The following is a 12954-nucleotide window of genomic DNA, read 5'->3' on the forward strand; positions in this document are numbered from 1 at the left end:
TCAATGCATTCCTCTGCTGGCATTCTATTTAAGTTAAACTACTAAATCAGTTTTACATTGTTTTTACATCCTTCTAGAAGTCACAATAGAGATTCCAAAAGTCCAGAATATACGGTGTCATACTCACTCATCATTTCCTAGAAAAGATGTTTCTCTCCATTCATTGGCTCTGGTTTGCTGTTCACCGGGCACCTTGATGGAAGACCTTTGAAACTCAAAAGATTTCAAGAAAGCGGAATTCTTTACAGGGGCGAGGTTTGAGACCACTGATGTCAATTCAGTACTGAAGCCGGAAGACGCCCAAGAAGAATCAGAGGAGGCCGAAGGGCTAGTACGTGCTCTCTCCTCTTCCAATGCATTTTCTAATTCCACAGTATAAAACTTGATGTAGGAAGAAATGGATGAAGGTAGGAACCAGCATGGATACATCTGGAAAGGTAGCGTGACAAAGTGGACGGTCCAAAGTGAATGACGTGGAGCAACACTAAAGAGCAGCTGCTGTTTTTTTTGTCAAGATCTACCTTGAACAAGAACTGGCGAGGCAATGAAGAACCAGACAAAGAGAGGGAGGGCTGTGGGTACCACAAACAAAATGGGAACAGTTAGGCGGGAGGTGAAGGCATCAGCACTTAGTCTTAGAGGGTGATACCTCTAATCTCATAAAAGCCTGTACGAATGAATCATGTGGTAAATGACAGAGAGGGTCTGTGGTGAGAAATCGATTAGCGATGCATCAAGAAGCTTTGGCTGCTGGCTTCCGTAGCTACATGATAGCAGCAGGCAAGAGAGTGCGGTCTTGGGTTGCAGTGATAAGCTGTTCATTACAGGTATCAAATCCACCACAAATGAAATTGGGGCTTACTGCGATAGCCCATTAGGACTCAGAAAAGAGTATGGAAGAGTAGATACGGGCAGCTATGACCCAAAGCAATACTGTTTTTTGGGGGGGTTTGTTACAGGAGTAAAGATGCAGTGACATACGCAACATAAAGGGCTGTGAAAATGTATTTGCCCCAGTCCTATTATTTACACACATTTTAATGCCTCAGAAGACAATCCTTATTCAACAATAAAATTGTGATTTTTAAAAGGGAAAAGTTAACAGATCAATGGGGGGAAAACGTAAGTGGACTCTTGCATCGAGTAACTGTTTTGGCAGCAATAACCAAATGCACCATTGTGCTTTACAAAATTATTGTAGATCAGGAAAACCCCAGTGATGTAAATAGTTCTCCTGAAATCATGTAACTGCAATTTGCTGGCAAGCAGTTTAGGGTGTACCCTGCCTCTAACCCAAAGACAGCTGGGATAGGTTCCATGCATGGATCAATAAGGTCATGCCACAGCATCTGAATTGGGTTGAGGTCAAGACTTATAATTTGAACTGTATTAAACTGTAAATGGTTACAAAAAATAAGTTTTGAATTTCATCTGTGCACGGTTAGGGAAAATGGAAAAGGTTCAGCACTGTTGCTTCCCATCATTGATTGATACACACATTCTGATATCTCAATGTACCGAATGTAAAATATTCTGTTGACAGATGAAACAAAAAATTAATTGTTTGGAAGAAACAACCATCATAGCACAACATCAAAACTTTATCCCAACTGTGAAGCATGTTGGAAGAAGCATCATGGTATGCAGGTGCTTTGTGCCATCAGGGCCTGGACAGCTTGCGATCATCAATGGGAAAAAGAATTCTAAAATAGAAGAACTCGAGGCCATCTGTCCAACAACTGAAGCTCAAAAGAGGATGCAAGTTGCAGCAACTGGACACTGATCCAAAACAATGTCAATAACCTGAATTCCACCGGACTGAGATGTATGTGACCTTGATTCACACCAAATATCCCAGGAATCTTGCTGAATAGTCCAAAATTTACTCTGAACATTGTGCGTGTGTGATCAGCAACTAAAAAAAAATGTTGGTTGGTTAGCATCGCTGCCTATGAGGCAAGAGCACTTATCAAACTCAAGGATTCAGTTAGTATGTTTTCCTTGCTATTTTGTGAATGTTTCAAATGTTATTTTCAAATACATTAATTGTATGAATGATTAGTTTATAAAGCCTATCTTCATTCTTGTGATTAAATATCAGACCTATCTATGAAGAAATTGAAGAAACTCCACAGGGTTCACATACTTCCTCCTCCCACTATTTACCTGTGACTCAAAAACAATGTGCAAAGTCTCTGCATATATGCATAGGTGCAGTAAGTGAATAAGCAGAGTGATCACTGGCAACAGCCTCCCAAAAGAAAATCCACTCTCCACTCCTGTCTGTGGCAATCAGCTTCTTACTTGACACCATATTCATGGTTGAAAAAACAAACAGTTATGAGAAGTTAATGTTATGGAAGGATTAATTGGGGGCTTGGGGTTCTTTTTTACCCTCCACTGAATTAATAATGAAAATTGGCCCACTAATTAGATCACCATTGAGGGTCGGCAGAAACTTGCATTAACAACAGATACGCATCTTACATAAACTAAGCGATCAAACCACAGCAATCGCTTTTTAGCACCTTTGTGGTTGCAACATTATTTGTAACAACATTGTGCAAGCAACCATTCTCTCGCTTGGAACTGGGAAATTATGTACTCCTAACCTCATGGTAGCATTTTGGTGAAATCCTGTTACAGTAAGATTGGGACCCCAATGCCGATAGTGTATTTTGAGATGACTTGACAGGCAAGGAAATTGAGAACACGGGAGTTCTATTGAAGCAGCTACCTCCATACTTTTTATTTCTCAAAGATATACTGAGAAGGTGTGAAGACAAGAAAAAGAAGGGCAAAAGCATCTGGGGTTTTCAGTAAAGAGGCCTCGGTTGCTTCATGTTATTGTGAGCCTCGGACGCTGACACATAAGAAGACTCGGGAAAGAAATCCTCATGGAACTCAGCCAGAAACCTATATAAAAAAAGAAAAGACGATATTCAACATGTGCTCTTGTCAGCTGACATACAGCAAATGCATGCATTGCCCAACTGGATTTTGATTTCCTATATGTGTTCACATTCAACCAATGCCTTAGCAGATACAAATCCTCCTCTATGGCCATACAGACAGAACATGGACCCACCCTTTCCCGCCCCCTCTGCCTCCCATCTAATCAGTTGCAGGAAAAAACTAATCCGGAATCTTCTTAGTATCCGCTACTCGGCCAAATCCTCTAAATCTTGCCATCTCATCTTAGCTCCACCGGTCCTCCTAATCTCGATGCAAACAAATTATACAGAAGAACCACAGATCGTTTTGATGGCAACTGACGAACAAGGCAACCAAATGGCAAGGATGGCAATGTGAGAAAGACCCCACTTTTGTTTAAATATGGGGACCCACAAAAAAAATCTATGATCTCCTTTTCCCATGAGCGACCACGGCCATTATCAGCCTCAAAAACATAAACAAATAAAAATCAATTTAATTTTAGTTATTTTTTTGGATTAGGTAGATTTCTACGAACTTCTGTTATTTTAGTTTATATTTAGTGGAAATTTAGAAAGACTACATTGTTTGTTTTCAAATTCCCTGCAGAAAATTAAACTATGCAGACTCCGCAGCTAAACAAGAGGACGCATTTCTCTTAAAACCATTATGGAATCTCGTAGTGAGACTGCGACATTTAAGTCCTCTATCCCGAAAAAAAGAGAAGCGTGCTTGAGGTGAGCTCCTTTTATGTACATCATTACCACCATCTACTGTTTTTAGCTCTGGTTTGTTCAAAGATGTCTTTTATTGGTGCGTTGGGGACCAGAGGTAGTTTGGACTTTTTCGGCCAGACAGAAATCTTATGCTGAATATGTGATTTGCATTGAATTCTGCTCCACAGCACAACACGGTGGCAGAAGGCAGTAATGTGTGTGTTTGATTAGAGACAGAGAAGCAAATCCCTTAGGTTTGGGAGCGGCTCAACTGAAGATCGCTCGGGAGGATTTAAAGATTAGACTCCCTACGCTTGTGTAACACCCACTCATCTCCCTCCTGCTAACACATGCTCTGTCCTTTCCTAGGATCCACTCATGCTCTCATTTTCTTACACTTACCCATGATTTTTTGTACTTGTCTCCCTGACAAAACACTGTACAATAATATATTGCATGTGCCCTCCCGAGGTCTAATCCAGGGTTAGTTTTGAAAATTTGATCACACTTATTTTCCAATTTAGAAAATTTCAATTTTTTTTCTGAGCGAGTTAGTTTTCATCCATCCATCCATCCATCCATCCATCCATTTTCTGTACCGCTTTGTCCCCACGGGGGTCGCGGGTGTGCTGGAGCCTATCCCAGCTGTCATCGGGCAGTAGGCGGGGGACACCCTGAACCAGTTGCCAGCCAATCGCAGGGCACACAGAGACGAACAACCATCCGCACTCAAACCTAAGGGCAATTTGGAGTGCTCAATCGGCCTACCAAGCATGTTTTTGGTTATTTTTTTCCTAAATGCTTCATTTGTTTTTATTTGTTTGAATAACTAATTTTTCATGTCTTTTCTCTGACTGAAAAATTGTTTTTTCCAGATTTTCATTTTCCAGACTTTCAGGGACACGTAGGAAGATGGATTTGTTACCTGAGAAAGAGCTCAAGATGTTTGACCAAGGCTCTTAGATTCCTTTCAGGGATCTGCATCTTTCCAAGGATCTCAGGAAGCTTCACTGGATGAATAAGGCAAACAGGATGCAGGGTTCCGATAACACAGACAAAAATATATTTTTCAAGCGGCTGCAATAAATTGCATCAAGTGAATGGAAAAACAGGGAAGCAATAACCAACCAAAAAGTCGCAGAAGGTGCTGTACTCCGTACAGGTAGGACGGTGGTGGAGGCTGGTCACTTAAGGGATAGTTATCAGGCGTCAGCCTCCAACTCAACACCTGACAGATAGGATAATGGGAGAGTCTTATATGACCTGACATCAAATAGCTGCTGTGTGCAAGAGTGAAATCATGGCTTTAATAAATAATAAAAATACAATGGAAAAAATTGTAGCTTGCATTTCTAAGCACCTTAATAAGACTGATCTGTAGACATTCATATTTGTTTTGTTTTAGAAAATTCAGCTGTTTAGACTCCTTTGGAAACGTGAATATTTCACCAGACAAGTTTCTATTATCAATCCTTTTCAACACCCGGAATTAAAAATTCCATAATTTTCTATACTTGTGAAGGAATCCTGTAATGTTTACTGTTTTTTCATGAAAATCGCAAGGAGGCGTGAAATTTGAGAATTCAGTTGAAAAATCTGCAAAGAGGGTAAATTTGTCTTTGCAAAACCGTGAATGTCCAAGAATTGACAACATACTGCTCCCTATCTTACTCAATTACAGGATCACACAATGATTTGTCACCTCATTAAGCTCATTATTTCGCCTGCTCTCAAGGCCGTGAAAAGGTCCACTTCGTTCTTTGCTTGGAGTCAAAGGCAAAGGGGAGGATGAACCACTGTGTACGGGAGTTTCTGCATAAAGAAGATAACATTTCGTAGAAATCACCTAAAATGAAGTGATGTGACCAAAACTGAACTCAAGTGACATTCCGCACATCCCTAATAGCATCTACTTGGCAACTACAAGTGGTCTTGCACCACCTACTGGGTGAAACATGTTAGTACAAAACCAAAATCAAATATACATTTTTATAATACACTAATGCAATCTGCATTCCGAAACGTTTACGAACCCGTGCCGTACTACTTTTCTTGATGGATACTTTGAAAGGCTGTCCACTTACTTCTGTCAAGGTTGAGGATGAATTTTGACTGCAATGAGCTGTCGATCAAGCGGCGTTTGAGTTGAGGTGACGCTGCGGAACTGCCTCCGCCTGTGTCATTCATAACCAAAAGCGATCATTTGAGAGAAACAGTTCAGGAATAGATGCTACCTCGGACCACTGGACATCCACTGAAATGTTTTTACCGCCACTGCTCCCTTCAGCTGGGCGTTCTCCCCCAGGTGTGTTCCGTGTAGAACGCCTGAGCGACTGGGACTGGTAGGAGATACAGTCCATGTCAGGGTGGCGGCGACGCTTTGGGGTGGGCGCAGTTGGTGTGGTCGTAGAAACGTCACTCAGGGCTGGCTGACTGTCTGTTGATTGAGGTGTGAGAGGGTTGTGACCTGCTGGGCTGGGACTGCGTTCTCGCTGGGTGCTTGTAGGACAGACAAATGACGTGTCAGCCACCCCATATCTCCTCAATTCGATTTTGAGATTTCACTTACATGCTGGGGCAGGGAGATCCTTCATTGACTGCCAGGAAAAAGCGTGAAGAGCTAACTTTTTTGAACTGAGCTTGCTCACATGGATAGAGGAGGATCATGGGTAGAGTGAAGTCAAACGTGATCCTCAGGCCATCAACCATTTCCTTACACAGCTCCTCACTTGGTAAAACCAAAATAAAATGTTATGACTCATCGTTGCATTTATAGGTCAGCCAAGTCAAAAAGTCCACAAAATATTTTGTAATACTTCTTCTCTGGAGGGATTGGCTGTGGGCTGCTACTCTGTGTCGTATTTTGCTGTTGCTGCCTTCTGTACCGCTCATTAGCCATGAAAGCCTTGTTGATTGCAAAGTGCTTCACATAAGACTCCAAGATTTGCACAACATTCGTTTGACAAGGAACCATCACCAACTACAAAGGAAAAAAGTGTTTTGAATGGAGTTAACATTGTGAACTCAAACTCTTCTGCAAGACTAACAATTTTTAATGGAGTCATTGAGACCCAAAATAAATGTATAATAGTCCCCATAATATTAAACACACTGAAAACATGCCAGAAAATTCTTCATAATAAATAAATAACAGTTGGGTTTTCCATGTACATAAGCATGATCTGAGGTGACCATATAAAATCAATTTAAATTGTCATTTTAGTATAACAAAGTCAGACCCATCAATTTTACAGTTTATCTTGAAATACCTTTTTCCGCTTATTGATGTAAAAGCAGTCATCCTCCAATTTTTTCTTGAGTATATCTGGAATATTGATGTCAACATGTACAATCCTCTCCTCGCTTTCCTTCTTGAGATTGATATCAGGTTCAACTTTCTGCAACGACAACAACAAAGATAGTATTTTTTTTCTCTCAAATGACTAAAAGAATGTTCTCTGGGCAACAATCATATACGAATCAGTGCAGCCTAAAACAGTAAAGATGTGGTATGGGTCCAACAATATTTAATCTTTAAGCTCTCTCAGTCTGCGATTGTCATTCACCATTTTGTTGATGTCCTCAGAGAAGGTAGTGTCTCCACTATTCGAAGACTCGGCTTCAGAACCGTCGCCCTCACTGCTGCCAGATGATGAAATCAAGCCTTGGGACAAATATACAAATGGCATTCATTTGATTACAGCGAGAGACTGAGTGCAATCAAATGGGAGCAGAGTGAGACTTCTCACATGTGTCATCACTGTCATCCTCCTTAGGAAGTGTCTTGAGCGAGGGTTTAGTACCAGAAGGATGTCGCCTCTTTGCCCATCCCTTTTTCTTCCTACCACCCACAAAGAACCAAGATTGTTTTTTCCCAAACATATTTTAGTCACATTTTTATCAAAATATAAAGACACATAAAAAAACCCACAAAGAAACAAGACATGTGCATGCAGTCAAACAGAACAACTCTGACATGAAAAAATGGAAGTGTCCATACTTACATGCGACCAAGTGCTTCACGTGCCAGTTTACGTTGCAATTTGCGGCTTTCCTTAGTGTCCCTTAGGACATGATCCTCAGCAGCCCAACGATCCCAGCTAAAGAAAAACACACATTTTCACAGATACTATAGTCGTGTTACAGCTAAGGGTACAATGTTGCACAATCTGGTTGATTACCTTCTGCTCCAACCGTTAAAGTGAATCAAGTACTTTGGGATTCGCCTTCCATGTTCATCCTTGCCTATTACTATATCAAGGACCTGTAAAGATGAAATGAATTTGATAATATTGTTTGAGGAAACCTTGATCGCAACTCCACAATGAGGGAGGATGAATATTTTTGCTGGCCACATCTGCCATATTTATTCATATAATAGCATGGAAAAACCTCTGACTTTCCACTTCACAATAAAATATATGTACGTTTGTGGTTGTAACGTGACAAAGTGCACATCTTTTGAAGGTCTTTGTATATTTACATCAATTTACAACGTTAGGGTCTGCAGCTGTTACGTCGTGATCACAGAAAAAGCAAGGTTTTCTCAAAGAATTAGTGAAAGTTAAGAAGCTCTTAAGGTATTGGCAACTTATCACTCCTGTTTATGAGAGTAAAATAACATCTCGATTGGTGCAGGCTAAATGAAAGGCGTTAGCTGGGTTTAGCTGAGACATATTGTCGCGATCTATGCAAATTAAACTAATTCATGTTGCCAGGAATATACTCGCTGTCATGTAAACTGCAGCACTTCAAAAAAAACGGAGAAAAAACATTCGTGTTGTTTGGGATGAAATGGCGCAAACATATTTGGTCCTGGATACATATTAGCCAGTAGATCGGCTAAGAGCATCGTGACATAAGCGGTCATTGATTCTTGAGCTTTCAAAACATTGTGGAATTAACTACATTGAGAATAATAATTTAAATCGATGCATACGGTGACTGTTACCTTTGCGTCATACAAGACTTTAGCCTTGGTTGGATCGGGTTCGAAGCACAGCACTCGTTCTCCTTTTAGGAATCTAAATTTCATACCCCGCGAATTCATTTGTTCATGGCTCCGTGTGAGAGAAGACGTATCAATTCAAAATCCAACATAATTATCAAGAGAATCTTTCTCAAACACACTCCTGTGAGGGGGAGATGGGACTCTCCCTCTGTTTTTCATTACAAAAAACAAACAAATAATGCGTGGAGGGATGGCGCTGTTGCGAAACTTCTTCGTGTTTATGTCGTTGACTTCAAAGCGTGTCGTAACTTCCGCATCACACCCGGAAATGTAGGATGCGTTCAAAAATATCCGCGAAGAGCGCACTAACTTTCCGTCCTGAAATTCTGAGCGCACCAAAAACGGATTGGCGGTTGCGCGCACTTGACATTCCGACTAAAGATACGGTGCGCCAGTGCTGGCTGCATTCGGGGGAAAAAACTATGGGAGAGGAGCACACTCTTTTTCCTGTTTTTCCAGCTTTCTTATTTTTAAAATCAGGTATAGAACGTAAATCTGCACTTACCGTATTGGCCCGAATATAAGACGACCCTGATTATAAGACGACCCCCTCTTTTTCAAGACTCAAGTTTGAAGAAAGTTTTTTTGAACACCAAATTTAATTTTGATACAGAAAATGATTACATCTGAAACAAATGATTGTAACAATATACTCGAGAGAAAAAGCATGTTATTTTGCCTCATTCAAATCATGCAAAAACTGTCCATCACATCTTAATATCTGAACATTTAAATATGTGAACTAAAGTGCAATCACATTTGTATATGAATGGCTTCTAGCTTTTGAAATGTAAATAAACCAATCTACAGAAACTGACTTATTGTTGAAAATTTACATTTGTGAATACATGAAACTGTTTTACCTAATGATTGGCAAATGAAGCTTCAACATGATTCATGAACCCATTGTTGTGTTTACTTAGACCTCTAGATGGCATTTTCTGTTCACCGAAGAGCTGGAATACAATACTTTAAACACCACAATAGTATAACAATTTGAACAATATTATAGCCAATCTGGGTCTAATAATCTTTGTAGTCTAGATTTACCATCACCACCTTTTGTATGCAATATTTGTTATGGCTATTATCTAATTGTGCAGGTGTACCATATATTTTGACTTTTGAGTGTACTCAATTTTAAATGTTTGCTTTAACAAATGAAACTATGCAGCAGACGCTAAGTATACTGTTTCATGTTCCAAAAGTAGGCCAATCAGTAATTAGATTTCATTTGTTTCTAAACTGGAGACCCTTACACATTCGAATCTGCCAGACGTTCTCGGACATTGCAAAGTAACACTGACCCCAGGGCATAAAAGCATGTGCAGCTGTAGCGAATCACTCATTCAGCTTTCAATGGTTTCAGGCTGTTCTGTCTGCTCTGCTATTGTTTACCAAATATGGTGTGTGTATATAGCACTCAACAGAACGGGCGCGAGAACTTGAGGTGAAGTCCAAGCTATTTGTTTTCCAGAAACTGGCTGTGCTTATTCGACACTCGTATTACTATTTTGCATTCATTGTTTTCCATGCAAGGTCCACAAACTGGTAAATTGAGAAGGACGCCAATATCCTGACTCGCAGGGTAGACAAACTGGACTCTTAAGTATTGTGGTTGTTAAACTGCAATATTGGAACAGTAGATTCTTTATATTAATAAGATTCTAAATTTCATAACAAAAGGGATCTGTTGGTATTTCCATGTACTTTGCTTTTATTTTGTGGCTTTGGCTGTTTTCACAGTATTTCAAACTGATTTTAGACGGGCCAATTCTATCTCAGCTGTCATCATCAGCGGGCCTTATCTGGGCCCCCGCGCCTTGAGTTAGACACCTATGCCCTACAGTATTTATTTATTTTGTGAGTGTGGAATTGATAGAATGGAGGGAGGGAGGAGACACACAATGCGATTCTACAAGGTTGCCTCCCTCCCGACTTAACGTTCTCAAACTGTTTGCTTCAATTTTCACTTCAACTTGAGTATGACCGCCGCCCGGATGAACTCCCGCAACTTTTCTTTGCAACCAAATGTGGCTCCATCCGACTTCTCTTCGGTTTACCAACTGAGATTTTCTGTACAAGCCTCACTGTTGTGGAGCCTGAGGAAAGCGTATTGAACAGGTCCCTCCAAAAAAATAAAAATAATAATAAGGAGCCATGTCTGCGGCACAGGGACTTTTGAACAGCGTCTTTTCCTGCTCCTCTCCATCATCGAAGGCTATAACCAAACAGAGGCTGCGGCAAACCAGGAGTCTGGACCCTGCCATCATCAGACAGTACGGCACCGGGACCGACAGTGCAAATGTCGCGCAGTTGTCCGGATTTACTGTCCAGGACGCAAGTGCGTCCTCAAAACCGTTTACGCGCACCAAAACTTTAACGCTCAAAGGACCCATCGCGCCATCTATCTCTTCTCCCTCTATACCTTTAGACGTGTTCCCATCGTCCAACTTTGACTTTGACTACGAGGTTGCGAAGGGTTCCAAACGGAGCACGACCGGAGATTTACCAGTCAATGTGCGAGGCTCCGGGTTCACCCCGCCCGGCAATACCGGTGCGCTCTTCTCGCCTCGGAGGTGGCTCCAGAGGAGGACCCAGCCACCGAGCTCGCATGCTGGCGTCGCGTGGAAACCAGAGGTAACGATCTCCACACGCAATAGACTATTGACCACATTTAATTCCAATTTTAAAACTAAGATTTTTTATTTTTTTAGATTACCATGCCGGTTGCACACACATAACACGCACGTACACGTCTACACTTTTCTCTGGAATCTGCACATGGAAGTTGCATCACAGCAGTTGTCTTGAGCAATACTACCACAATGTGTGAGAGGACGAGGAGGGCTGTTCATACAATGTCATAAAAGTCATTCTCTGGGGTGAGCCAAATAATCTCTTACGATGCTTTAAAGGTTTAATTATTTTCTACTAAAGGTGCATTGAAGCATACAAATGACCTTTTCACCCAGTCCTGCACTCATAGAGGGGATGGGGCACCAAGCAGACTGAAATCGAGGCTTAGAATGAAATCTTTCCCAAAACATACTTTGGATGCTTATTTTTAGCAGGGGGGCTTTATCAGTTGCATAGTTGGCACAAGTCCACACGCACTAGTTGAAAGGTATGATTGGTTTCCCACTTGTTTTGCAGACCCTTGTTGGTTTGGTGCTTTTTCCCTCTTTGTTTACGGCTTTACAGTGTGTGTGTGAGAGTGTGCACGTGTGCGGGTGCTTGTGTTGGGAAGGTCTTAAAGGACTTGGTTCTCACGCTTGGGAGGGGGCGTCGGGTCAAAAACCATGCAGCCCTTGACATTTTTTTATACCGCTTCCTGTTCCAGAGAGGTTCTCAACAGCTTTGCTATGGCCATTTTCCCTCTCCTTCTCTTGGTGCAGTTGAGATGGTCTCATTTTTTTTGTTACCCTCTGCTAAATCTCAGTTTTCCTTGCTGCTGTCACCCCTCCTCTTTTCACTCTGCAATGGGTCCATTGAGGATAACAAGGCTATCACTTTGGCATGATTGGCCGAGTCTGAACTAAAAAAAACAAATGCCCTGCAGACTGTACAGTACCATGTTATAGTAGAATTGTTTGAGTTTCACGGTGTGCAATGGTTTTGTGATATCGCATAACTGTTTTATTTATTAAATATTAAACCAATCATTCATGAAATTGTCCTCAGAAGTGAACATGAGTTCATATGAATATGAAAGTTGAACATTTGCTTTAAAATGAAATACATCACGCTGTGTCTTTTCGAAGTTTGACATTTAAATTGCTAACACTTCATGTAATTGCTGGAAAATTATAATAAATTGATAAAATGATGTAGTAAGATAATGCAGTGACACAAGAAGACCACTAGATGACAATGTATTACAAACTTTGGTTGACTGTAACAAGAGTCAATTGTATTCCTGGCAATGTTGTCTCATAAATAAGATTTTAGAAAAATCACTTTACTTCACCTGAGTCTCCTTTTGCCTCCTCCTGCATTCAGAAACAAACCTCTTTTCACTTTTTAACACTCACATTCGGTCTGAACGTACAGATTACACGCGCAAGACAAAATGAAAACAGAAAAGTTTAACTGACCTCTGGTAACTGGCATGTTCATTTTTATTACAGACCAGAAAGTTGGTTGACTATGAGAAGACAGTAAAAAATATACCTCTGTGGTTGATGTTGCATTTACCATTTATTTTCATTTTTTCATTGTTTGGGGTGAAAGATATTATTATTATTATTATTATTATTATTATTATTATTATTATTATTATTATTATTATTA

General features: G+C 40.6%; 2 protein-coding genes across 6 annotated transcripts in view; one reads left to right on the top strand and one right to left on the bottom strand.

Annotated features, from left to right (window-relative positions):
* Nucleotides 1-2719: 2719 nt before the first annotated feature.
* LOC133145366 (male-specific lethal 3 homolog) lies at nt 2720-8894 on the bottom strand. Its single transcript, XM_061268816.1, has 14 exons — nt 8602-8894; nt 7832-7914; nt 7655-7750; nt 7400-7491; nt 7217-7314; nt 6920-7048; nt 6467-6630; nt 6220-6378; nt 5920-6149; nt 5735-5824; nt 5353-5462; nt 4779-4878; nt 4576-4660; nt 2720-2916 (listed from the first exon to the last, which is right to left on the bottom strand). The coding sequence occupies exons 1-14, from the start codon at nt 8698-8700 to the stop codon at nt 2817-2819; spliced, it is 1635 nt and encodes a 544-aa protein (XP_061124800.1). The 5' UTR covers nt 8701-8894; the 3' UTR covers nt 2720-2816.
* A 1724-nt stretch (nt 8895-10618) lies between these two features.
* The window catches only part of LOC133145344 (rho GTPase-activating protein 6-like), a 32355-nt gene continuing 30019 nt past the window's right edge, over nt 10619-12954 (top strand). For 3 of the 5 annotated variants that reach the window (XM_061268757.1, XM_061268773.1, XM_061268803.1), the window contains exon 1: nt 10620-11301. In XM_061268757.1, the coding sequence (XP_061124741.1) occupies nt 10822-11301 (480 nt within the window). In that variant the 5' untranslated portion in view covers nt 10620-10821. Of the gene's footprint in view, nt 11302-12954 lie in introns of all 5 variants that reach the window. The other 2 variants (XM_061268783.1, XM_061268764.1) reach the window with 2 other exon arrangements.

Source organism: Syngnathus typhle, linkage group LG2 (assembly GCF_033458585.1).
Source record: "Syngnathus typhle isolate RoL2023-S1 ecotype Sweden linkage group LG2, RoL_Styp_1.0, whole genome shotgun sequence".
In the NCBI taxonomy this organism is placed as follows: Eukaryota; Metazoa; Chordata; class Actinopteri; order Syngnathiformes; family Syngnathidae; genus Syngnathus; species Syngnathus typhle.

What these genes read in the sequence shown, in the direction of transcription:
- LOC133145366 (XM_061268816.1), bottom strand. Translation starts at nt 8,700, where the DNA reads ATGAATTCGCGGGGTATGAAATTTAGATTCCTAAAAGGAGAACGAGTG. An exon ending in ACATCAATAAGCGGAAAAAG is followed by an intron (nt 6,631 to 6,919) that starts GTATTTCAAGAT and finishes TTTCCTTTGTAG; the next exon opens with TTGGTGATGGTTCCTTGTCA. An exon ending in CATCTTGAGCTCTTTCTCAG is followed by an intron (nt 2,917 to 4,575) that starts GTAACAAATCCA and finishes TTTTTTATATAG; the next exon opens with GTTTCTGGCTGAGTTCCATG.